Here is a 25395-nt window from a genome sequence, read left to right as displayed (position 1 = left end):
ATCATCATTTATGACGTTTTAGAAGAGCGTACTTTTGCGCGTGGATTTTTAAAAATTCATTAAAAATCAACCACGGTGTTTTAAAACTCGGCGATGGTGAATTTTTTAGTTTTGAGGGTCAATTAACAATATCCAATAGACAAAATATGAACATTTAATAGGTTGCAACTTCCCTATTTGCCGGGCCGAAAAGTAAGATACTTGCAGTGACGTCACATTAACTGCCTGTTTTATTATTGAAGAGGAAAAACCTATTTTCACTACATATCAATCTCATCTTTTGTGCTTAGCGTCGAAAGTAAAGTAGTGTAATCTTATAAACAAAACAAACCACAAAAGCATGTTGTAAAATAATCTCTGTATTCCATGTTTTCATTTGGGTAAATAAAACAAAGATGAATTGCAGTTGTTTTCTATCAAAATGCAATTTCCAGTTAGAAACGTGTTTCCGTGTCACCGCAAGGTTTCTAAGTTACAATTGTTCAAAAAATGTGTCAAATGAAGCCTCTAATTTTCGCATGAATGTCAACTCACTGCCGATATCTCATAAAAATTTGTATCCTTGGAAGACTAAAACTGAATTTTCGCAACTCATTGTGTCTTCCATTATACATAATAAAGGTATGTCATTTGAAAATATGCTTATTCCTTGGAATGAATTCAGTAAACCCTCGTTTTATGCGTTAGTTACGCTCCACGAAAATGCCTCGTAAATTAAGACTTAATAGTAGTTTTAAAATAGGGGTTAGATTCTATGCATAAAAAATACTTCATTCTAGTCATAAATAAATATATACTAAGTTTAATGTACTTATTTCAATACATATGCACAACGTATATAAAGAAAACATGAATTAACTCTGTTTATAAATGGAAGAAAAAGCTGATTGTGGTAGTAGTCCAGACTTTTGACAGTTATTACTTTTCCCAGTAGTTCTTGGTAAAGCGTTAACGCATGCATGACCACTCCTGTCACTAACAACTCAGGTGAAGATCATTTGCCATTGTCAAGGAATGGCTCAAAATTTTAATATGTATTTGGCATAGACTAATAATAAGAGCAGACCGAGCTTTCTTAGACTTGCTGATGAAAAAATTGGTTCATGGATACATCATGTGACTGGTGGAAGGCTTGGCGAAAACTTTGGCAGCATGGTTGCTAGATGGCAATATTGTCTATAGTTTGGCCCTCGACATATATTTTAAGACGTAATGTGTTTTCATTATAATTTTTTTCCAGGTGCAGAGATTGAACTGTTTTTCTTTTAGTTATGCATTATTTTGACATTAGTAATTAGTTTTTGATCACAGTTTTCAGTAACATTTATTTCATTTAGAACTGCTACGTCAGCATTGGCGTGAACGTAATGGCGTAAACGTTTTGCGTTAACGCAAAAATGTACTAATCGGTATCTTAAATTGAAATTATAGGTAAAAATCTTACCGTTTGCCGGTTCTTTTTAGGCACTTGCATCTTTAATTGCTTAGAGAGTTATTGAAATTGACTAAAGAAAATGCACAATACTATCTAAACGAAAAACTCACTATATTAACAAAATATTTACAACTTAGAACAACAAATTTACAAATCGGACTCCATAAAAGATCATTCTTCCATGTTCTATCAATTATATTTATTTTATTTCTTGCGGGCGTTGATCGTCTGCTACGATCAACGCCCGCTGTTGCTAGGATATCCACCAGTCACATGGTTTGGTTTATGCGCAACAAAAGGATTGCCATAGCTCGGTCTATTCTTATTATTAGTCTATGGTATTTGGTTATGAATAATCGATGTTGGTATCTTCGTTGGCTTTGTTCTCCTTTGTCACTTTTGAAAGCTTTTCTTTGAATGAGCTGAGAAATGTATGATTATAATAACTTAACTTCTGGAAGGAACTTTGAAACCAATCACAAAAAAAAAAGGTCTCCAGTGGCTCCACTTATTAATACTCCAAAACTCAGTTTATTGCATGTTTTATGCCTTAGTTCAATAAATGCTTTTTAAATGAATGATTTAGCTATTTTTAAATTTATTTTTTATTATTATTACTTTATAATTATGTGTCATCTTTTGTTGCAGAAAGTTATTTTTTGCTAATTAATTCATCTTAATATATAAAAATCTTCTGTCTGGACGTTTGTCACCATCAGGCTTTTAAATGGCAGGACCGATTTTGATCACATTTTTTGTGTGTAATCAAGTTGTGGCAAGCATGGTTTTGAAGCACGATGGATCGATTCGGAAACGTTTTTTTAAATTTATTAATTAATTTAAACATTGTATGGTTATATCTCCCAAATGATTAATATTTATTTCAACCTATTGTTGAGCGAGAACTGAAATAAATATTTAACCCAATGCCAAAGGACAATAAGAAAGCCATCTCTGCTTTTTGTAATGAAATTTCCTACTGTGATAATGAGAGAAAGTGAAGCCTTCATTTCTTGAAAGCAACGGTTTTAGGTTCAGTGATATGTTTTAAAGTAAAGTTCTGGAAGGAATCGGGTTTCTGGTTCACGCATACGTGTGTTTTTCGTCATAATTAAACCATGTGAATGAATCGGTGCTTTAGGTTTCCCTAACCAAATGATCGGAAAGTACCGTACATAACAGCATTCGTTTCTCGATTCAAATCCATCTGAGTTTTGGCACCAATGGCAAGAATACTTTAAGGATTACCAAACTAATCAGTACATTATTAAAGGAAAAAATAGTGGAATTTGAAGATGAAACAAATTTTATTTCCGTCCAGATAAATTACAACAGGGTAGTTCTGTACAGACAAGATTAGTGCAGTGGAAGATTTTTATCTTTGGTGAAAAGAACAAATTTGGAAAATATATGAAGTTTTCGTTCAAAAGATGAAAGCGCTAATTGGTCAGAGTTCGCTTCACTCACTGATTGGCTGGATTACAGGAACATGGTGACTTGGCGACATTGGCCATAACAATACAGTTGCATGATTATTTGTTTACTACTGTTAATGTAATTTATTGTATTTTTTGTTCATTTTGGTGGAATATTTTAACTTGCAAAGAATTGTTTTTTGATTTTTAAAGAGTGTTTAGTCATTAAATATGTTTATTTTACACTTGAACGAGGAAGGGGTGATTTTCACTTATTCAGGGAACTGTTTTTACATTTATCATTCTTTAAAACGATATCCATTGGATTGTTTTATTCTTTTTCATATGGGGGACGTTGCAGCGGAATTTCCCGCTTTTTCTAGATGGGTAGTTAGTTTTTTATGCTTAATATCTGAGGATTATTTTTATCCTTTGAGTATGTCTGAAGGAACAAACCATACAATCTATGAAAATCTTTCAAGTACGTGAGAAAAAATAGTTGATAAAACAACTGGGCACTAGATAAATCAAGTTGCAATAAATATACACATTCTGACACCAAGCAGCTTAAAATATTTTCTATTTACTTATTTTTTCAACAAAATGGTTCAAATACTTAATAGTTTACAGTCGACTCCCACTACAACGCGATCCGACTTACGCGAAATGGCTATAACATGATTTTTTCCCCAGTAAAAAATTTTCGATCTAACGCGAGTTCCTCGCCCGCAGCACGAAAATTTTCGGAAAGGAATTGCGGTTTCTAAGTAACGGCTTTGTTATTGGCTGCTAAAAATGGGACCTTCGTCCCTGTAGCATCACTGAGAGCGGAAGTTCCCACATCGTACTAGTAAAAACATCGCTTTTTTCATTCTAAATGTGAATATTGGTGAAATATAATGATACCTGAGAGTGCCATTTCATCTAAAATTTGTGAAGATGAAAGAAACGAAAGTTTCTGACAATTAAAGAAAAGCTAAAGATTATATGCATGATCAACTATAAAATGCGTTGAAGGTAGCACAACAATTTGGTATGGTTGAATCTTCCATATGTACAATTAAAAGTCAAGAAAAGGAAATCCGTAAAAATTCACTGAATAGTATCTAAGGGAAATGCAAAAATTATGAAAATGGAAACTGCTCTTGTATTGTGAATTTAAGAAACCAGGAAGAGGGTGTTACTATAGATGGAAACGTTATAAAAAAAATAGTGAAGCAACTATTGTTTATTTAAAAATATATAAGGATAACGATCTGATCACGCAGCATAAATCATCATCATCTTCACTTTTTTAAGGGCAAATACTATTACTGGATCTGCTATACGTTACAACAAAAGTAAATTTGTTTTTCTTACTGCATACTGTACGTACAGCACTGGTTCGTTTTATATTTCTTTCTCATTGATCATTGATTTTCCGCATCGTAGCAATATTTTGGGTTGAACAAAATGTTTTTTTTTTAAATACAAATAAAAATTCAGTTTTTTTATGTAAGAAACAGTAATGTATAATTGAGAAATGATTTTTAGCATTTTTAGGCGGTGTTTACATGTGTTTAAATAATTGGGTACGTTTATGAAAGTTTTTACACACACCCTTTGCTACAACGCAAAATTTCGACTTACGCGAGGGGTTTTGGAACGCATCCCTCGTGTAAGTCGGGATTTGACTGTATTGAAATTTTTCAACTTTTCAATTTACAAAGTTTGAACAGAACAATGTCTGTCGGGTCCTCTAGTTCAACATAGTTTCTTGTTCACTTTAAATAATTTTAATTGAAACAAATTTTTCCTGGTGATTAATCGGTGCAAAATTGGCCAATTATAAACAATTGCCAAAGTGACCAATTACCAATTACTGCTGATTAATTGGTGCATCTATATTAACTTCATTCAATGCAAGGTCTATTGTACTGTATTGTAATGTTGTGGTTTATTTACATTTAGCAAAAATAAGTGTAATTATATCATGGTTAATAACCTCTAAAATGTTTATTAGCTGTAATAATGTTTACATAATTATGGTTAATGAGGTAAAACATGATTTTAATTATTTGCAGTATATTTTACTCTACTGTGTATTGGCTTTATTGAATTTCAGTCCAAAAATGGATCACATGCTGAATTACCAAATTTTGTTCTACATTCCTTTCTTTTTAGGAAGAAGAAAGAAGACTTTTTTCCACATATGCGTACTTTACTACATATGAAAAGTAATATTAAATAAATAAAAAAAAATTGTACAAAATAGTAAATGTTTTTAACACGCTTTTATTAGCTTCACTTCAGCTAGTGGCTTATTACTGTTTGTACATTCCCTCACATTATGAGCGTTTGTGACCGAGTGGTTTAAGGCACGGGTCTTCGCTAACGTTCACTTCCGGGAATCATTGGGCGTATATTCTAATCCCGTCTACACCGAAATTAAGTTTATAATCTTGCAACTCAATTTTCGCCCACATTTTGTGATCGGATTCTTTTAAAATTTGGAATGCAACCTCAGACCCAATGACAATGCAATATTCCAAGGGCGCCCATATAGGGGGGCAAGGGGGGCTCAAGCCAACCTTAGAAATGAGAACTTTCTTGCGTTTAATGCTTTTTTCTTTGCAAAAACGTATAAAATTTTCTTTTCTAGCCATTAATGAACAAGTTATTAAAAATGTCAAATTTTAAGATCTCTAATCTGTACTGAAATCGGTTTCCATAGAGAAAATATTCTGCTAAACCACGCGGAAAATTTTTGAGTCCCCACTTAAAATTTTGCATATGGACGCCCTTGCAATATTCTATAATCAAATTAATGTATTAATGATAAGTTATTAGTTTATTCTAATTAACATGCTTTTATTAGCTTAACTTGTATGTTTGTGGGTATGTTTGTGGATCCAACTTTCCTTTGGACAAATAGCCAGTGACTTATTAGAATTATTTACAACGTACAAATCAGAGCTGCGGAGTGTAACAATGTTTGCACATGAACTTACCAGAAAGCATTCAAAATGTCTGATTCAAATAATGCAATAGAATACTAAGATACATTCCATTATAATAAAATAATAGTTTAAAAAACTAAAAAAACATGCTTTTGTAGCAAAATGAACTAAAAAGTAAAAATTAAAATAATAGTTTTAAAGCCTAAAAAAACATCTTTTAGTAGCAAAATGAACTAAAAAGTTAAAAATAATCTTTGGATGACAAGTATATAAGGTAATTGACCAAACACTTAATTTTACTGTAATATAAAAAAAAAGCATGGGGGGCTTCTTATCAGTTGTCTTAAATTTATTCCACTTGTTATCTATGCAAAAATGTAAATAGGCCCCGCCCCACACTTTTTTTTTGCAGTAAAATTAATTGTTTGTTCAATTACTTTATATACTTGTCATCCAAAGATTATTTTTAACTTTTTAGTTCATTTTGCTACTACAGCGTGTATTTTTAGTTTTTTGAACTTTTTTTTTCAATAATTATAGTAAATATAATTTTTCAATTACATAATTTTTATTCAATAAATTTTTACTCTTACGTAAAGCTAGGTTAATATGGAAGGCCCAGTTGTAAAGACATAATGTTGGTTTAAATTTAAAAAAAAAAGCTGATTTAGCCTTCTAGTTTTTTTTTTTTTTTTTTTTTTTTTTTTTTTGATAAAATGTACAAGTTTGACTTTAAGTGAACAAAAGAAAAAAGAGAAGTCAAGATTTTGAAAGCTGACTACATTTGTTGAATATATGTTTCCTGTCCAGGTTAATTCTCAGAAGCTATGAATTCTGTAATATTGAAATGATTCAGTTGCAACAGTAACTTATTGTCTTTCTTTTTTTTCCAGATGGACTTATAGCTATAAATAAACCGTATGGTGTGAAAACAAAAAATTTTGATAAGTCAGGTAAGTTTCAACTGTTCAGCATATATGAAATGGTGTTTTATTGTTTCCGAACTGAAGAGAAATCGACTTTGATTAATGTATATATAAACGGTTGTGACTGGCAGGCCATTTCCAACTGTGGTTGTAAACCAGTGGTTGGAATCGTAGAACACTTTCTAAGGCAATTTTTCTTACAGACAAGCAATCTGCCAGTGGTATGACTTTAAAACAGAATGAAGGAAGGAGCAAAAAAGTTGAAAGGAAAAACAAACTACTGTTGACTCTCTGTTTAACGACTTTCAAGGGACCACAAAAAATCGTCCTTAAGTAAAAATCGTCTTTAAATATAATGCTTTTAACACTATAGTGTGCCATCTGGGACCCTGAAAAGCTGTCGTTAAAGAGAGAAAGTCGTTAAATAGAGCGTCGTTAAACAGAGAGCCAACTGTACCAGTAAATTTTAGAGGAAGCACAAAGGGTGAAAAAAACATTTTTTTGATTAAGATCCTTGCTAATTAAAGTCTTATAATTATGCAACCTAGCCAAACAAGTAGCCTAAAAAATTAGGAACCTATCGATACCTGGTTCGATGGTCAGTTCCCTGTCATTCATCAGGAGTAATGATGACATAGATAGATACATAGATTCATACATTTGCTTTTTAACATATAAGATGTTAAAAGTTGATTTTTGACAGATTTTTTACTCTTAGGACCTGTGATGGATGTGAATCAATCTATTCCAGACTACACACTGGAAGATGCAATGCCAGCCTTACAAGAACACCTGAATGTACCAGAACTGATTGTTTCAAAAACATGTGAGAGGTAACTCAGAAAATTAATAAGATTTAAATTTAAATTTTATATCTATGCTAATATTTATGAAACCTTTTAGGGATCATCCATGATTGATGTCATACTTTGAGGGGGTGCATAAAAATGTGTTTGTGGTAAGGGGAGAAAGGGGATAATGAGAATTGTGACAATACAAATTTTGGTTGAAATAAGAACATTTTTATAACCATATGTTTATATAATATAGGATGACATGAGACAAAGGGATGGAATAAAGTGAAATACAGTAGGAGGCTTAAGCGCATAATGCCTTGGGACAAGATTGCATTGTACAGGTTTTGACATTGTATAAAACATTTCATAAAATTTAAAACTAATGTTCAGAATATGAGATGTGGCTATTAAACAACAAGACTATTGCTGTAAATCGTTTAATTTTAAATTCATACATATTCAGTTTTTATCACCTTCTATATTACACCCCTCCTCTATCCTTACAATGATCCATGTGAATTTTCCATTGTTCGAAACCTGCATGATGTGTGCCGCTTTTTCTTTCATAGGTCAGTAGACTGAAATCTTATTCCTTTTAATGCAGATTTGACCTTGGGGAACAGATAAAAGTCACATGGTGCCAGGTCAGGCAAATAAGACAGATGGTCTAAAACTGGAATGTTTTACAGGGGTGATTGTGTTCCGGTATTTTACCGGATTTCCGGTATTTTCACCTTGATTTCCGGTATCTTCATCTTCGAAAATACCGGAACTCCTATATTTTCAGAAAAACCCCTTGTAAAATTTAGGTTGATGTTTAATGAAAGGCAGAAAGTCCAAATTGAAGACGTTTCGTTTGGTATAAAGTGTAAGCTACCGTCATGTTTTGTAATATCTATGGTAATCATTGAAGAACAGCTGGGTTGGGAGATGGAATCAAGGCTAGATAAGAAGAGGAAGGAGGGTTACTTGATATTTTCCCCCTATATTTTCTTTTCAAGATGTCTAATAGCGTTTCTCTGTTGCATATCTTAATATGCAGATGATGTAACTAGGGGTGCCCATTCCCCCCGACTGCGATGGCACCTCTCAATTTTACCAAGCCTCCCTTTTCCCTCAAGAATTGCCATCCACTGATAAAAAGACTTAAATTTTCTTAATTTCTCCAAAAGTTTCTGTGGTATAACCTGCCTCATGACCCCCCCCCCCCCCCCGACACAAACACGTGAAAATCCTTGCTGTAGCTATATTATTAGAATAAATTGCTAAACTATTTATTCACCAAGATGGCCCATGGCTTTTCTCTGTTGCAGATGCTTATGTAATAGGCTTTGCAGCCCCCCCCCCCATAAAATGTTGAATTTAACAACCTATATATATCGAAAATATCGATATTTTGAGAGTGATATATTGTGGTATTAAAATTCGGATATCGCCTAGCCCTATTGCACGGTGATCATAATACATGCTGCCCCTTTTGCCCCAAACATATTTAATTCTGAAATCTTTATGCACTTTCAGTAAATGAATGTAATTAATGGTTAAGGATTCAGATACAGTTTAGGAAAATAAAACATTCTTTGAACATTTTTAAGAAATGTGAAAAATTAAAAGAATTTAATTCCCTTCATGCACATGGACGTATTACGTCCAATTAAAACTTCGAGTTTTAGCCCCAACAAATAATTATGTATATAAATAATGTGTGCGTACATGTAATGTGTATATATATGCCCATCAAAACACTTTTTCTTCTTGGAAAAAAAGTTCAGGTATTTTTTCATTGAGTCACAATCACCCCTGGTTTTACTTGGCTAGAAACATCTTGACAGACAATGCAGAATGTGCCAGCTCGTTGTCTTGATGAAGAACCCAGAACTTGTTCTTCTACAATTTGGATCATTTCTTCCTTACTATTTTATGGAATTCAGCAAGCACCTCACGGTAGTAATGTTGATTAATTCGATATTTTTGTCCCTTTTGGGCGTTGAAGGGTGATCCAGGTAATCATCACATCTCCAGCGTCTTCTCGCTCATCTTGAGAACTGCTGAAACACTCAAAAACTTGTGCACTCGATAAACATTCATAGCCATAAACTTCTTTTAATAAACAATAAGTTTCAGTAGTAGTTTTACTAAGTTTCATTTGAAATTTCACGACAATTCGTTGCTTTACTATTATACTTATCATGTTTTTGGCAAAATGAAACAAAGCCTCTTACATAAACAATGGTTAGTCAAACTGATATCTCTATGAACAAGGGAAATGCTGCATTTGAAAGAAAAGGCTTTACGCTGCACATCTCTTGGTCGTTCGAATTTGGAGCATGCATGGTTCTTCTGTAGCAGCATCAGTCTCGATATTTAATAGTCACCCTTTGTATATCTTTCTCTTTGCACTACAGAATAAGTTTTAACCACAATGAGTATTAACACTTTGAGGTCTATGCCCGAGCGTCACTCGGGTTTCCGTTTTTGGTGAAATTAACTAAGCCCGAGATTCTCTCGGGGTCCAATATTTACTCTCTTAGCTATAACAGTACGAGTTATGTACGTTTCTAGCCTTTTTATATATTATCTACGAACTTTTTTCTTTCAGAAAAAAATTAAAGATGGCACTAACAGGCAGAAATAACTACATGAAACGTGATTAAATTGGGGTTTAAATTCGAATTTGTGCTTTGAAATGTACCATACTGCAGCAAATTTTATCAAAACTGTTTATTTGCAAATTAAACCTATTTTCAGATATTTGTTCAAGATTTAGGTACGTTTTTAATTCAGTCTATGTTAACTTAAAATGGTTTTTTGTTGGTTAAAAATGATGTTTTCCTATGCGGAACTTTTTTTTTTAGTTTCAAACATGATTTTTTTGCTAATTTCTTACTAAAAATTGATTTTTATTTCATTCAAATAGATCCTTCATTACGAAAGAAAACATCTCAAAATAATGTAATAAAAAAAAATACCAAAATACACATCTTCCGAGTGTTTTTTAAAAAATCATGCAAAGTGCTAAAAAAACCCAGTCTGGAGGGAGATATGCGGTCGAAACAGCTCAGACCTGAAAGTGTTAAAGCACTAATTATAAAATATAGTGCCTACAATATAGGCACATACACCCCTGCTGTGGGGAGGGAGGGGCACAAGAGGTATGCGGGTTGTGCACCAAAGTCTATGTAGGATACTGGTACACCATGTAGATAAAGATTAACATGATCACGGAATATTTTTAGCTGCAGATGTAGCTAGGGTATTTTTCAAGACATGAAAATACTCCTTGACATTTTAAAGGAGTAGAATTTATTTTGGAGTAGTGAAAGAAACAAAAACAGTGGGGGCGAGGAGAGCATTATAATGATAAATTCCATTGAAAACAAAAAACTCTGAGAATAATATGGTAGATTGACACAGAAAGATAAGATGTGTACTATTTTGATTTTTAGTATTTTAAGCTATTCAAATTTGAGGCTACTCTGGAAATAAGGAAATATTGTTGCTTTATTAGAGATGTATGTAGGCAAAATCCAAGATTGGGTTCGCGAAATTCCTAAGATCCTAGGCCAGAAAACTGAAGATTACATAATTCGTGATTATTAAAATTTACTCATTTTTTTATTGTTGCTACTATTGTAGCTGGTTGATAAAGTTTAAAAAAAAAGACAACAAATACTTAAATTGGTTGCTCAAATTTTATTTGTTTGGAACAAATTCTAAGAAAAATAGTGAGTTGTCTTCTGCAAAGGAAAGAAAAAGGTTTTAGTAGTGTTTTGAGACACTTCTACAGATAGTACAAAGAAATGACAGCCAACTTTAGAGCAGAGATTTTTTTTTTTTTTTCGTCTCTTCCCAACACAGTCTTTTTTATTAAGTCACAGCAAGCGCCAAAGAAACCTCCATTCTAAATTGCTTAGCCAAAAGACTAAATTTTAATCTATAAGCATTATTTCATATCTTTAAAATATTTATAAGTGTATATCTTCTTAAATAAATGCCAATACAGAAGAATTTCAAACAAAATTTGCAAAACCCAAAATCTTGATTGGGAAACCCAAGCTCTGGCTGCCCTGCCTTGTAGGCACTTTGAAGAGCTTACTGGAAGACTATGTAATGAGCAAAGGGTTGAATGACTTTTAAAGGGCCATTTATCTTCACTGGGAACTGATAAATTGACTAGGACCAGCCTAGCTGGTCATAAACCCTATTGCTGGTCGTCTTTTTTGCATTTAGAATTTTTGATATTTTATATTTTAAAAGATAACAAAACATTCAAATACTAATATTTTAAAAATTCAAATTTTTATTTTTTAATTTTATTTATTTAATAGCAGTACATGCACAGCGATGCCTGTGCTAAAATTTAAGAAAAATTTGTTGAGTTAAAGAAAAACAAATTACATCAAAATTACATTTGCAGTAGCTTTCAAATAATAAAAAAATTCATAATTCATTGCCAAATTCGCCAAGCGACTTTCTAATTAAACAGAAAATCAATTAACATATGCACAATGAATTTAAAATGAAGTAATAACAGTAAAATATTCATAAGCAACAAAGGCAACTTCCTCCAAAATGTTTAAAAAGAAAGTAATTGAAAAATTGTCTGGAAAATGGATCTAGTGTAATCATTGAAATTTGTCTGAAAAGTGGACCTAGTGTTATAGCAATTTCTTGAAAATTGGCTAAATTGTAATCGCTTATATCTTCGGTTCTAATTAATTGAGAAAAATGGAACAAACATCATCTTGTTTGGGAAGGAAAACCCTTTCCAACGATATATAATGTTTGGGGTGGTTGGATTTTTTACCCTCTAATTAGCCGAAATTTAGCTTAATTAATTAATTAGAAAAAAAACTAATTTGAAATTTAGAATTCGGGCTTCGAGGTGCACGCCCCCCGGGGTACGTTCGAATTTTGTGTCAAGTTTCAGGGCTGTAGGTGCTATGGGGTCTTCTGGTCATCGGTACAAACAAAGAAACACGTCACCTTTATATATTTAGATTTATTTTTTGGTCATTTTGCAATGCTAATTTTATTTTGAATGCAAAGTGTGAAATAAAAAATACACATGACTAAATTTTTCAGACAAATTTTTTATTTTTGATGTGTGAAATCTTCTTTAAGGAGTGTTGAAACTGTTTTGGACATTCCATAATATTGCTCGACTGGGAATAGTTTCACTAGATTCAAATTAGTGTGAAAATTCTGTGTTTACTTTATGCTTTTTTTCCTCTATTTATGTACTGTAAATGTACTATATCTCTATTTTTATTTTCAACAGATATTCAAGTGGTGTGGTCTTACTGTCTAGCTCAAAGAAAATTGACAGTGATGTAACTAAATCATTTAGAATTGCAAGACATCAACAAAAAAATCACCTTACCCATTGGTAATCATATAAAATATCATTTTCTTATTTTTAAATTATAATACATAATTTTGATTCAATAGTGTGAGTCCATTTTAAATGTTTTAAAATAATGATGTAAGACATTGATTAAAACCCTGAACTTAATTTTTTTGGGGATTGAGAAAAACACCCAATTTACCGAATGAAACTCTTAAGTTTTACATAATGATAAAATAGGAGCATACACATACCTACATCTAAAGAGCACAGACATTGTGACATTGGGCATCCTCTTATGTATAATAGTCAATTCAATGTTAGAGTAACGCTTCTGACGTCACCAACAATGAAACTCGTGCCATAGCATGATGATTTGATAATATTTTTTGGTAATATTTGACATGCAGAGAAATGCTTTATTTTGGCAATGCTAAATTAAATTGGTAACTTAACTGTTTTACTGGTAAGACTATAATTTTAGGAGAGTGAAGAAATAAAAAAGTAGTCAAAAATGAATGCTATCTGCTGGAGTTCAGGGTTCATCCACTGGAGTTATGGTTAAAATTTCAACTATCAAAATATTACCAAACAGGCAATTGCGACATTCAAACGTAGAGCTATTTTTACCCGTCATACTGTGACAGAAGATTTTTTAGTCATTAATTATTAAGGGTGTTCATATGAAAAGGTGCCAAACGTCACAACAACGTAATCGTTAACATATTTGTGTGTGCCGATGTGGAAGAATGTAGCGAGGCATCTAGGGATGCAATTGTAGTATCCAGCGTACGTCGTAGCATGCGCGGACGCTCGCCTGCACAGGAGAGATCAGAGGCTGTTACAAAGAGCACCGCCCAATCGACCATCTTTTTCGACATACAAGGTTGGCTACTTATTGAATTCCTTGAGCACAGGAGAATCATTAACTCTGATTAGTAATGTGAGACAATTCCAAAGCTTACGCAGGCTCATCAAGAATAAAAGACCAGGACTGCTCACGAAGAGTGGTTCTGATCTTTAATGACGTGCATCCACACATCTCCAATGCCGCCCAGGCGGCACTGGCCAAGTTCAAGTGAGAGTAGCTTGACCATCCGCCCTTCAGTCCGGACATGTCACCCTGTGATTTCCATGTGTTTGATCCTTTGAAAAACATTTGAAAGGAAAGCGCTTCAACTCAGATGATGAACTCAAGGACACTGTGAAAGTCTAGGTCTTGTCACGGTGACAGAAATTCTGGGAACAAGGAATCCTTCCGTTTGTTAATCAGTAGGATGGTGGTGCTGAGCCCTATGGTGCATACTTTGAATTAAGTCTTTATTTTGACCCACAGTATCTTTTGGTACCTTTTCATTTGAGCACCCCTTATATATATATATATATATATATATATATACTAGCTGACCCAGCCACGGTTGCTGTGGCTGAGAATAATGGAAATAATTTTTTTTCATTGTTTTTAAACGATTAAATTAATATTTTTAACAAAGCTGGAAAAAGATCATTTGATTTTAAATCACAGGGAATTGAGAATGCTCGAGTTTGGCCGAAGTAGAAACTTTTTAAATTTGGTAAGTATTAACTAAATTTCCTATAGTAAAAGCATTACTTTACCATATTTACCTTTAGTAAATTTAGTAAGTACTTACTTCGGCCAAACGTGCAAAATAACTTAAAAGTGATAGGTAAAGTACCGGAATGTTGAACTTAAGCATTAACCAAAATACAAATTTTTGTATGTTTATTTTATTCATCTAAGCTTTAACTATAGTTTTTAATCAATGACTTCTCACAAAATATACCAAATAAATTGATAAGTTATAAAAATTCAACTTTATAAATAAAGTAGATAACATTGATCTCAAAATATTGTTTCGATTGTTTGAAATTATTAAAATTGAAAATTGTGTTTGTACTAATTTATTCACAATATTTTTGTTAATCTGTCTTTTGCTTACACGAATAGATATGACGGTTTTTCCTTTAAAATTTCCCGTGAAAATTGTTGCTTCAAGAACATTTCCGGTGATGCTTTTGATAACTATACATGTATATTTGCAAAATTTAGATGGAATTAAATTATGCAGAAGATTAATCGGTGAACAGATTTTCAGCTGGAGATTGTGTGGTGTCATTCCTGGAATTCCAGAGAATTTAAAGTTCAGTTGGAAACTTTTCGGATTCGTTCTCGTCTACAATTGCATCGATTGATTTAAATGACTTCAAATTACCGGGCAACAAATGTTGCATTTCAAAATTAATTGCGTTTGTACAAACGTTTCTTTCTGCCCAAATAGCGCGATCAAAGAGGCAATTATGATTTTAAAAAAATTGATGTATCCAGGAATACGCTCTTAATTAGTTCACTTTTCGTCTCAACAGCAAAGCAGAAATTGTGTCCCGCTATTTGATGTACTGTGTATTTTGATACAGTTACATTTCACCGTTTCCAATACCCAGCAATAGCTTAGAAAATACTTGAGAAAATAGATAATTGTGCATTTGTACTTGCATGTTTACGGTCAATCGCATTATATCGGCATTACGCTATAAAAACGATAGTTTTAAACATACGTTGATTTAATCGGAATAACTGGTAATGTCTACCGGAAGCCCCCAGACAGTATTCAGACAATACCATCTAAAAGTTTATCGTTGCCTTTCAAATCTTGCATACTCCTATTCTCTGCTTCAAATAAATGCTTTTGCTCATGGGCCAGAGTACACTTACCCAAAATTATAATTGCACTCTTTTGCAACACTACAGCCATTCCGCGTTTTTTCTTTAATTTTACACATTGCGTTTGGCTTGTTATATATCTAATAGGCAACTTTAAAGCTAAATTTGCTGTTCGTCTACCATCTAAACAATATCTAGCAGCAATGCCTGACAATGCAATTTTCTGTTGCGACCGTATCTTGCCAAGAACTTATGATATCAAATATGTCTTTAAAAAAAAGAAAGAAAGAAAAGTTTTCCACTCAACTTCAGTAACCTTCCAGAGATTATCCTGCATTCTTTTTCAAGAATTCGGTAGTTTTCTTGGTTTAAACCGGTTATGTGTCTGGCACCTTCAGAGACGCCAAACGTAAGCTTAATATAAAAGCTTGGCACATCCAATAAAGCGCTGATAGCGTTACTACAATGTTTGCCAAAGCTAAGACAGAGACTACCAAGCGAGTAAGTCGAATGCAACTCGTCCAAAGCTTTGTGCTGCAGACATTTTTTCTTGTCAACGGGAGCAACGTTTATCTGGACGAACCGTTATCGAACACAAACCGACACATTTATTAAATAGGTTTAGTTAATCTTGATACTGGTAGGAAAAAAATATTTTTTTACATAAGTGAGAAACCCTGCAATTTGTAGCGATTCAGGAAACGTTTTGACAAAGATAGTTGATTTTACTCAAGAAGTTAATAAAAACCTGTAAAATCCCGAAACATTCTACGAAATCGATATGTAACGTTTTTTTTATCATAGTGTTTTTAGGAGTAAAATATACAACGTTAGAGTTATATCGATTAATTAACTTACACCGCCATCTATTAAAATTTTTTAGAACTAAACAAATTAATTCACCTATTATTGTATAATTAATATTGAATTTGCAATAAAAAATTATAAAAACTATCCTATCTTTTAAGTTGGACCAAATGACACATAGATATGAAATTTGATAAAAATCGGTTGAGTAGTTTCGGAGTTTACCCCGAACAAACATCGTGACACGAGATTTTTATATATATAGATATATATATATATGAACCAATTAAAAACAAAGCTGTTAATTGCAATTGCAATAGTATTGACAAGTTGACAGACAAAATTTGGCAAAAAAAGGAAAATTTTGAAAGATCACTCACAGTGACCTCCCATGACTTTCCATCGGGATGCCCAGTCCTTTGTTTGACATTAAGATTAAAATTTTTAAATTCTGTCAAGAGCTTCAAAGATTTTGAAAAGTTCAAAATTTTGACACAGGAAATAGTGCGATCAGTTGCATACACATCAATGATTTCATTTATTTATTTTTAATTATTTGTTTTATTTTTATTTATTTATTTATTTATTTATTTATTTATTTTTTTAATTTAGAACGTTTGAATAGTTGTAGTGGATTAAAAAATTATTCACAGTATGAATCTACAGCAGTGTGCACCTTATTGAAAGATGCACCAGCACATCACAATTTCGCCATGTCATTCTAGTGAACAAGAGACCCCTAGGGAGTCTCATTTAGCGCACAGGCTTGTGTAAATTTGCTTTCCTTTTTTTTTTTTTTTTTTGTGATCAAGTGTTGAATAACTTCAAAGGAAGGCTCATCAAGAGATGTAAAAACGAGGCGGTCCCAAACTAAAATGTTTGGGGGGCGGGGAATTCTCCTGAAATTGTGAAATTCTGAATTTTAGCAATTGATACAATATGACTGTGTACAGTGCACACACATAAAACATGCATAACATCTAATGAGAAGGAACATTAGGCATGCTTAAAAAATAATTTTTAAAAATGTTTTGAAGAAAACATATAATCAATGTTGCAATATTGTCTACAAATTGGCCGAACAGTCAGCAAAATTTGCCAAACAAGAAGCACTTTTAGGAGGTCACAGTGACCTTTAGTCAAAAAATAATAATTTTTTGAGAAAAAATAAGTGCAATAATTGATAACTACAGTTAATGTAAGCCTAACCTGCCAGCATTGTGAAGGCTACGTAGATCTTGATCACAGCAATACTTGCCCCAACTATAGTTAAAATTATGTTTTGCAGTTTCTGAAATGTTTGTTTCTAATCTTGAAAAAAATGTCATTTTTTTCACACAAATCATGTTTTGGTGATACTGTTTTCCTAAGCAGAGAATTAATTTTTCTCCCTAAATGTTTTCTTGTTTTGTGGTGCAATGTGTAAGGTGCAGTATTTCTGCATTTTGTTCTCAAAATATTCTTTTTATTTATTTATTTATTTTTTAGGATCATAACTTTGGGATATCCAGTTTTGAATTTTAAAAAGGAGACTGTGGGCCTTAATTTTCTGAGATCAAAAGAAAGCAAAACAAAACAGGTAAAACTTTAGATGTTTTTTTTTTTTTTCATTTTAATCTTTTAATTTTTTTGGTAAAACATTTATTTTTTATAGGCCATCATTGTGGATAGTCCAAGCAAGCGTTCTCGGAAAAGAAGAACAGTATTATTTTATCGAGTTGAATATCAAGCCATATGTGTTAATCCAAGTTTAGAAACAAGCTTAATCGAAATTTCTAGTTCTTCAGGTATTTATTTATCTATATCTTCATAAATCAGTACATATTTTACTTTTGTTAGACAAGGGGGAAATTTCAGAAATGTCACCCAGCATATTTATCATTTTGCATTATTGACATTGACTTTTTTCTTTTAAAATTATACTAGTGGTACCCGCACAGCTTTGCCAGTAGTAGAAAATTGAAAGGTCATTTGGTTTCGCCTATATATTTAAATAATGGATGATGATTTTATTGCCACTTTGCTATGCTAATTTGCCGTCCTTGTTATGGTAGTTTGCTCCTCCACGTTATAGTCATTTGCTCGTCCATGTTATGGTAATTTGCTCAGTAAAATGTTCTTATTAGAATTGAAAAAGAACAAAATCGAATTTTCGAAAGATCACTTCGAGGTGCACACCCCCATGCTACAAACTAATTTTGTGCCAAATTTCATGAAAATTGGCCAAGTGGTCTAGGCCTTATGCACATCACAGACATAGATCCAGATGTTGAGCTTTATTATTAGTAAAGACAAGTTATCGTTCAACCGGTATGGTAGCATTATACAACTTCTTTTATCCTTATGAAACTGCATTTCAAATGGCTTCGGAATTCTCCTTTCTCTTTCCCTGGGCCAAACACTGAGAGGTTGAGGTAGCATATGACGTCATTCATTGAGTCGAAAGGTTGAAGCGTCATAGTTCGAATTGAATATTGAAAGTTGCAAATGGCCTCTACTACTAACAGTTCAAAATGACTTTGCTGGTGAACAATTTTTCTTGATAAAATTCAGTGTTATTTGTCATGTCGTGATGGTATTTTTTGCTGGGTTTTGGCAGCTAAATGGCATGTAGAAGATGCCATTTAACATCTGTATTCGCCAGATTATTATTTTTTTTTTTTAAATCTTATTGCTACAACCATTTTTGCCAATTCACATTTGCTGTCCATTTAATAAAATTTATTAAAGATAACTGCTTAAATGTAAAAAATCAAGTCTTAATGATCCCAGTCCTACCAATTTTACAAAAACTTTAAAAGCTGATTTGATGCTTACTGAATTTGTTTATGAAATGGAAAAGAAAATCAAACTGTAATACAAACTCTTAAGTTATCACAGAAAATTTTATTCCCTACGCCAACTGAAAGACAAAGTGCTTGCTAAACTTCATTAAATTTTGACAACAACGGTACTGAAACTTTTATTAATCATATTGCTAATTGGTGGAAAGTTATAAATGTGAAGCATTCAAAAAAGGTAAAAATTAATGACTTATCCAATTCAAGGCCTTGATGATGAAATTTTTTTAAAAATATCTGTCTGGGTGAATGCTTGGCTAGATGTTAAATTACTGAAAATTAATAAAAAAGGACGTTCGGTATTCCTGGAAGTGCAGGAATGTTATCTAAAGAAACTAGCATTGCCTTTCAGATTACATTGGCTACTTTAGTTTTACTGATTAAGTACAATTTTGAGAAATTTTAATTGGAATTTCTTTTGCTAAGAAAATGTCAAACAGACCAACTCGAAGCGTGTTTTGGTCAATATTGACAAATGAATGGGGGAATTACAATGTTTTTTTTTTAAACAAGTTCTAGAGTCAAAACATAAGTTAAAAGTTTTAAGTTTAATGAATTTATATTCTGATAAAATTGGACATCTTCAAGTCAGTCAATATGCATGGGAAGATTTAGTTACATTAAAAGTAGCTGCAGTGGCGTATCTAGAACTCGAGCAAAGAGGGGGGTTAACCTTGGTCCAAGTGGTGGGTAACTGTTTTTGAGGGTCTTTTTCTTCATTTTTGTAGGCACTCTCAATCTTGGGGGGGGGGGAGAGCCTCGCTCTGAGAGGGACTGTAAACAGTATGAAGTTTTCTCTACAAGGGATCCTTCATCCCTCTCCTGAAGAATTTAAGACTTTAAATACATATTAGGTTTATTACTTATGAAAAAACTTATATAGTATGCTGAAGAATATAAATACTTTCGCTAACATCTTAAATGTCTGAAAACACTATCAGCCCCTCAAATGGATATGAAACTACATATTACCGCCCCATAGCCGGAGCTAAGGCAGAACTGCAAGCAAACACCAAAAGGTCAATGACGGCATCCAGAGATTATAGCTGCGCTCTAGCTTTGTGCTCATCAGTCTGGAGTAATCAAACCCATGCTCAGGCAAAGGATCTCATTTTAAGCTTAGTAGATTATCACCTTGGTAGGTAAATTTCATTCTGATAACAGCAAGGGGGTCAGACCCTCCTGTAGAAACTTGCAAAATTGATGTCAGAAACTAAATTTTTGGAATAATTTGGTGGTAACATTAGGTGAAATGGGGTTAGAGTTCCTTCCTGAGTCGTTTGAACTATAGTCAATTTCAAGCTATGTTTAGAGATCGAATGCTCCTTCCAGAAATTTGCACGAATAAAAGTTTGAAAATTGAAATTTTATGCTATCTGGGATGATGTTAAGGTGATGGGGAAGGTCCATGGGCTCTTTCTGGAAATTTTTCGTTGTGGAACTAAGGAAAACAACATTTCAGGTTATTTTTGGGAATGTTAAGTGAAGAAGGTTTATGGGACTTACTTAGAAATTTTCTGAAATTTGAGTCTTTAAGAAGGGATTTTACGCAATTTTTGGTGAAGTTACGTTACTAGGTGGTTCTCTCCGAAAATTTTTCGACATTGAACATGCAAATTTAGGCTATTGGTGATGCTTAGGAAATTGAAGATGGATCTAATGAGGAAATGAAGAGAGGATCTCTCTGGAAAGGTTTCATCAGTAAAGTCTGATAGATGCAATTTTAGGCTGTGTTTGGTGGCGTTTAAGAAATAGGAAGGTTTGGAAGCTCTCTATGAAAATATTTCAACAACAAAGTTTTCAAGCTAACTAAGTTAGTGTAGTAATATTAGGAAAAGAGTGAAGGTTTGGAGATCTTTCTCAGAATTTTTTCGAATTCGAAGTCCTTAAAAAGCATTTTAGGCTCTCTTAGACGATGCTAGAAGAGGCATCAGGGTTTGGGGCTGCCTTCCGAATTTTTTTGATATTGAAGTTCTGAAAACAGAATTTTGGTTATATTTTGATGGAATGGGTTGTCTGCCAAGGAAAACTTGAAGGCCTAAAAATGCACCTTTTTTAGCCACTTTAAGGGAACAAAGAGTGTTAGGGGACTTTCAATATAAATTTTCGACGTTAAGGCTAGAGCAGCAATATTAAACACTTTTTACGGAAATGTTAGGGGAATGAATTAAAGGTTCAGGAGGTCTTTTCCCGCCTAGAAACATATATTAAATCTCTCTTAAACAACGATAAAAATAGATATGGAAAAGAAGTTCCACACCAGAAGTAGTTTGAAATTGAAGCGCCAAAATAACATTTTATTCTTTAGTAGTGTGTCCAAGTTAGAAGTGGAGGTTTAAGTAAATTAATAACAAAGCTAGAAAATTTCCTCCAGAAATAATCAAAAGTAGAGAGCTAAAAATGCAATTTTCAGTAATCTTTGATGACATTAGGGGGAAGTGGGGCATTCCACTGAAAATTTTACGAAATAAGAGGCCTAAAAACAGTTTTAAAGTTTCTCTTTGTAAAAGTATTGCAGTATTTAAAATCTCTGAAAATTCAGTTTTATCTAAGGGAAAGAGGGGGGGCCTTACCTGGAAATGAAGTAAAATATATGACTGCGTTAATTTGAAAGTAATAACTTCATGTAAAAAGAACCTTGATTGCAGGACAAAGCCATTTCAAAGCACATCGTAATATGTTGTAAGTTATGACAAAATGGTCAAAGTGGTTACAGTTACCTTAGCCCCTCCCCCCCCCATTATTAATACGCCACCCTCCATTGTTGGTATATTTATTTAAATATACCGTAGACCCTCGTTTTACGCAGGGGTTGCGTTGCACGGAAATGCCGCATAAATCGAAACCGTGTAAATTGAGACCTAATACTAGTGTTAAAATAGGGGTTTGGTTCCGTAGATAACAAAGTACTTCATTCTAGTGGTGACTAATTGTATAATAAGTTTAATGTGTACTTATATTGACTTTTATGCGCAACATGCATAAAGAAAGCATAAATTAGTTTCGTGTTCTGTTTATGAAGATGAGTTGGCTATGATACTATTTTTTGGCAGTCATTAAGAATTTGTCTCTAATTCTTTACTGAGCATTAACGCATCCGTGATTACTTGCGTCATTTCCATGATAGAATCTTCCTTCACTAACAAATTATCTAGAAATGGCTCAAAATTTTCAATGTGAACGTTTTTGGTTGTGCGTCACTGATGTCGGTATCCTCGTTAGTTTGGTCTCCTTTGTCACTCCTAAAAGCTCTTCTTCCAGTGAGTTCTGAATTGTGTGAGTTTAATAACTTTACTTCTGGAAGGAGCTCTAGAACCAATCACATAAAATGTCTCCAGTGGCCCAAGCTCAATTATTAGCAGGCCAAAATGCAGTTTATTATGCGTAATCTGCAGTCTTTAGGAGTTTGGATTTTGAAAGAGGGGAAAATTTTACCTGTTTGCATTGCCGCATCCGCGTAAAACCAAAACTCATCCACGTAAAATAAAATAAAGATCAAGCACGACGCGGCAATCTTAAACCGCGTATAATCGAAACCACGTAAAATAAACCCACGTAAAACGAGGGTCTACTGTAATGCATATTTAAATATAAAGTATTAAAAATCTTCAAAATTTCCGTTTTGTCTAGAGTAGGTTTTGGCCTCAAGGGGGGGGGGGGGCTATAGCCAACTGCTCCTGGAAATGAAGTAAAATATATATGACTGAATTAATTTGACAGTAATAAATTTTCAGATTAAGAAACCTTGATTGTAGAATGAAACCATTTCCTCAAAGCCTTCCCATACCATTGTAGATCACAATTTAATCTGGTTTTAGTTTTGACCAAATGGGAGAAGGGGTTACAGTCCCCTAGCCCCCCCCCCCCCCCCCTCATCTTTCCTTAATATGCCACTGCAGTATGTACACTAGCGTATATATTTATTTAAATATGATGCACATTTAAATTTGCAAAAGTATTGTAGTACTGAAAATCTCTGAAACTTCTATTTTATCTAGTGTAAGTTCAGACCTCACGGGGCGGGAGGGGACTATAATCCCCTTAGCCCCCTCCTTGGATCCACCACTGGGTAGCTGTAACGTCCTGGATTATTTTTACAAAATGTTTAACTCGACAGATAATGTCACACTTAGTGAGTCAGTGTTATCAGTTTTAATTTACATTGCAGCATAGTATGTAAATTTTCAGGTAACTCAAAGCATATCATATAAACATTGCCGCCTGAATCAATGAGTCAGTGTTATCAGCTTTACTTCACATTGCAAATTACTATGTAAGTTTTCAGGTAACTCAAAGCATGTCATGTAAATATTGCCCCTGATATCATGTAAAGATAAAGGTTTGAAGCTTCAAAGTTCCTAAGAGTAATTATGTTATTGATTTATTAATAAATTTTTATTTTAAAATGTCTGATGGGTTTCTTATTGGTATAATTATCCATGAGGAATAATAATTATGAAATCCATTCGAAATAAATTATAAGTCTGGTTCAAATTTATTCTGTCATTTACATTAATTTTAAGTTACATCACAAATTATTTTAAGGAAAGCAGTGCAACTTTACAGCAAAAAATAAAATGTCTAAATATTTAAGAACTCCCCATTTTTACTTCAACATCACAAAATTTCTCCCCTTTGTAATGTAGAGTGGAATATTACAATGTTGGAAGAGTAATTTCAACAACTTCCAAAAATAGCTTCCAATCTGAATTACTGAATGATGCAATGAGCTGTTTAGAAAATTGCCAACTTTTTTTTTCTTCCGTAAATAATAAAGAGTAGAAAACCTACTTCCTAAGCTAGCTAGTAGAGGTTCTAGCCAGGCACTGAAATATTCAAAAAAATTTGCAATGGCTCAAAGTTACTCTTAGTGATTAATTATAATTATTTTTATTTTTCTTATTTGAGTAACACAGTAAAAATGGATTTAGTTCTAAAAATCATGCAAACATGGGCAAATTTAGGAATTTATATGATGCATGAGTACATTCATAATTGGATAAATGTTCTCAAGATAAGTTTCGCTTCACAGGCTGAATCAATTCTAAAAAGTACCTTTCGGCATTAATCCAAAATGGCAAACAAAAATCTACTGAAAAGTTCTTTCTATCTTATTTAGTGTTTCTGTCTCAGTTTAAAAAGAATGTTTATCAATTCTAGAAAAACCTTTGCTGTACACCTTTGAAATATACCATGAATTAACATTTTTTTTTTTTCAAATCAAGCATACAGTGCATTTTCTTTGAACATGGAAGGGGCATAACAAGCCATAGTTATCCAAGTTCCAAGGGTGTAGGGGGGGGGGGGTAGTCAAAACAAGTCAGAATTTTCTTCCACATTGGGGGGGGGGGGAGATTACAACTATTTTAGTTCAAAAAGATTACTTCTTACATAAAACTACTTCTGACTCTGATTGTGTTTAATGCTTTCACATGCATTTTATAGATTAAGTGTGGATATCATTTATTCTTTTAGATACATCTCATTTCATCCGAGTATATGCATCAAATTGTATCGCACCTGTTTTAGGGGATCCTATATATAGTTGTAGAATGAAAAAACTTTTAGGCATACCCGTAAAAGTTCATTTGCAGAATTTTGAATCGTTTAAAATGCAGGTAAGTTTTTTTTTAATATCATAAGCATATAGAAATTTTCTGTATCACCTGGAGAATATTTTTAGACAATTAAGACGACTAATTTTAAGATTTTATATTCATTGGATTTTGTTTTATATTACAAAATTTTGAAACAATGCTGGGTTTTCCTTCAGTATTTTGTTTCACTGCAACTTTTTTCCAGACCTTCTAATCCCTATTTTGTAAAATGCAGAAGATAATCGAAAAAATTGCAGAGTACCTTAAAATACTGAAGATTTTATGCGGCATCAAATTATCAAATTATTTTGTTTGTTTGAAGCAATTAAAAATTAAATATCTTTTTATAATGACATATGTGACCTTGTATATTTGTATCCTTTTGTAGCCTATTTCCGATCAAATGGCTGCGAAACTTAGTCTACCAAAAGGAGTCATAGGACATACAAAAATACCAACAATGCTGCATCTGAGGAAAGTATTGTTACCTTCATTCAATGGTGAAGATCTGTTAATTAGTGCTGAACTTCCACCACATTTCCAATGGATGGCAAAAACAATGAATCTTTTATGAAACCATTGATTTTGTAGAGTAATAAATATCTTTCA

The 25395-nt window shown here is 32.9% G+C and overlaps 1 protein-coding gene across 1 annotated transcript; it reads left to right on the top strand.

Annotated features, from left to right (window-relative positions):
* Positions 1-304: 304 nt before the first annotated feature.
* LOC129216991 (uncharacterized) lies at positions 305-25395 on the top strand. Its single transcript, XM_054851215.1, has 8 exons — positions 305-621; positions 6683-6742; positions 7434-7548; positions 12794-12901; positions 17838-17928; positions 18004-18136; positions 24665-24807; positions 25175-25395. Exons 1-8 carry the CDS (start codon positions 396-398, stop codon positions 25358-25360), a joined length of 1062 nt encoding a protein of 353 aa, XP_054707190.1. The 5' UTR covers positions 305-395; the 3' UTR covers positions 25361-25395.

This window comes from Uloborus diversus, chromosome 2 (assembly GCF_026930045.1).
Source record: "Uloborus diversus isolate 005 chromosome 2, Udiv.v.3.1, whole genome shotgun sequence".
Lineage (NCBI taxonomy): Eukaryota > Metazoa > Arthropoda > Arachnida > Araneae > Uloboridae > Uloborus > Uloborus diversus.
Note: the sequence above shows the minus strand (reverse complement) of the source record. Positions and strands in the feature narration are given on the sequence as shown.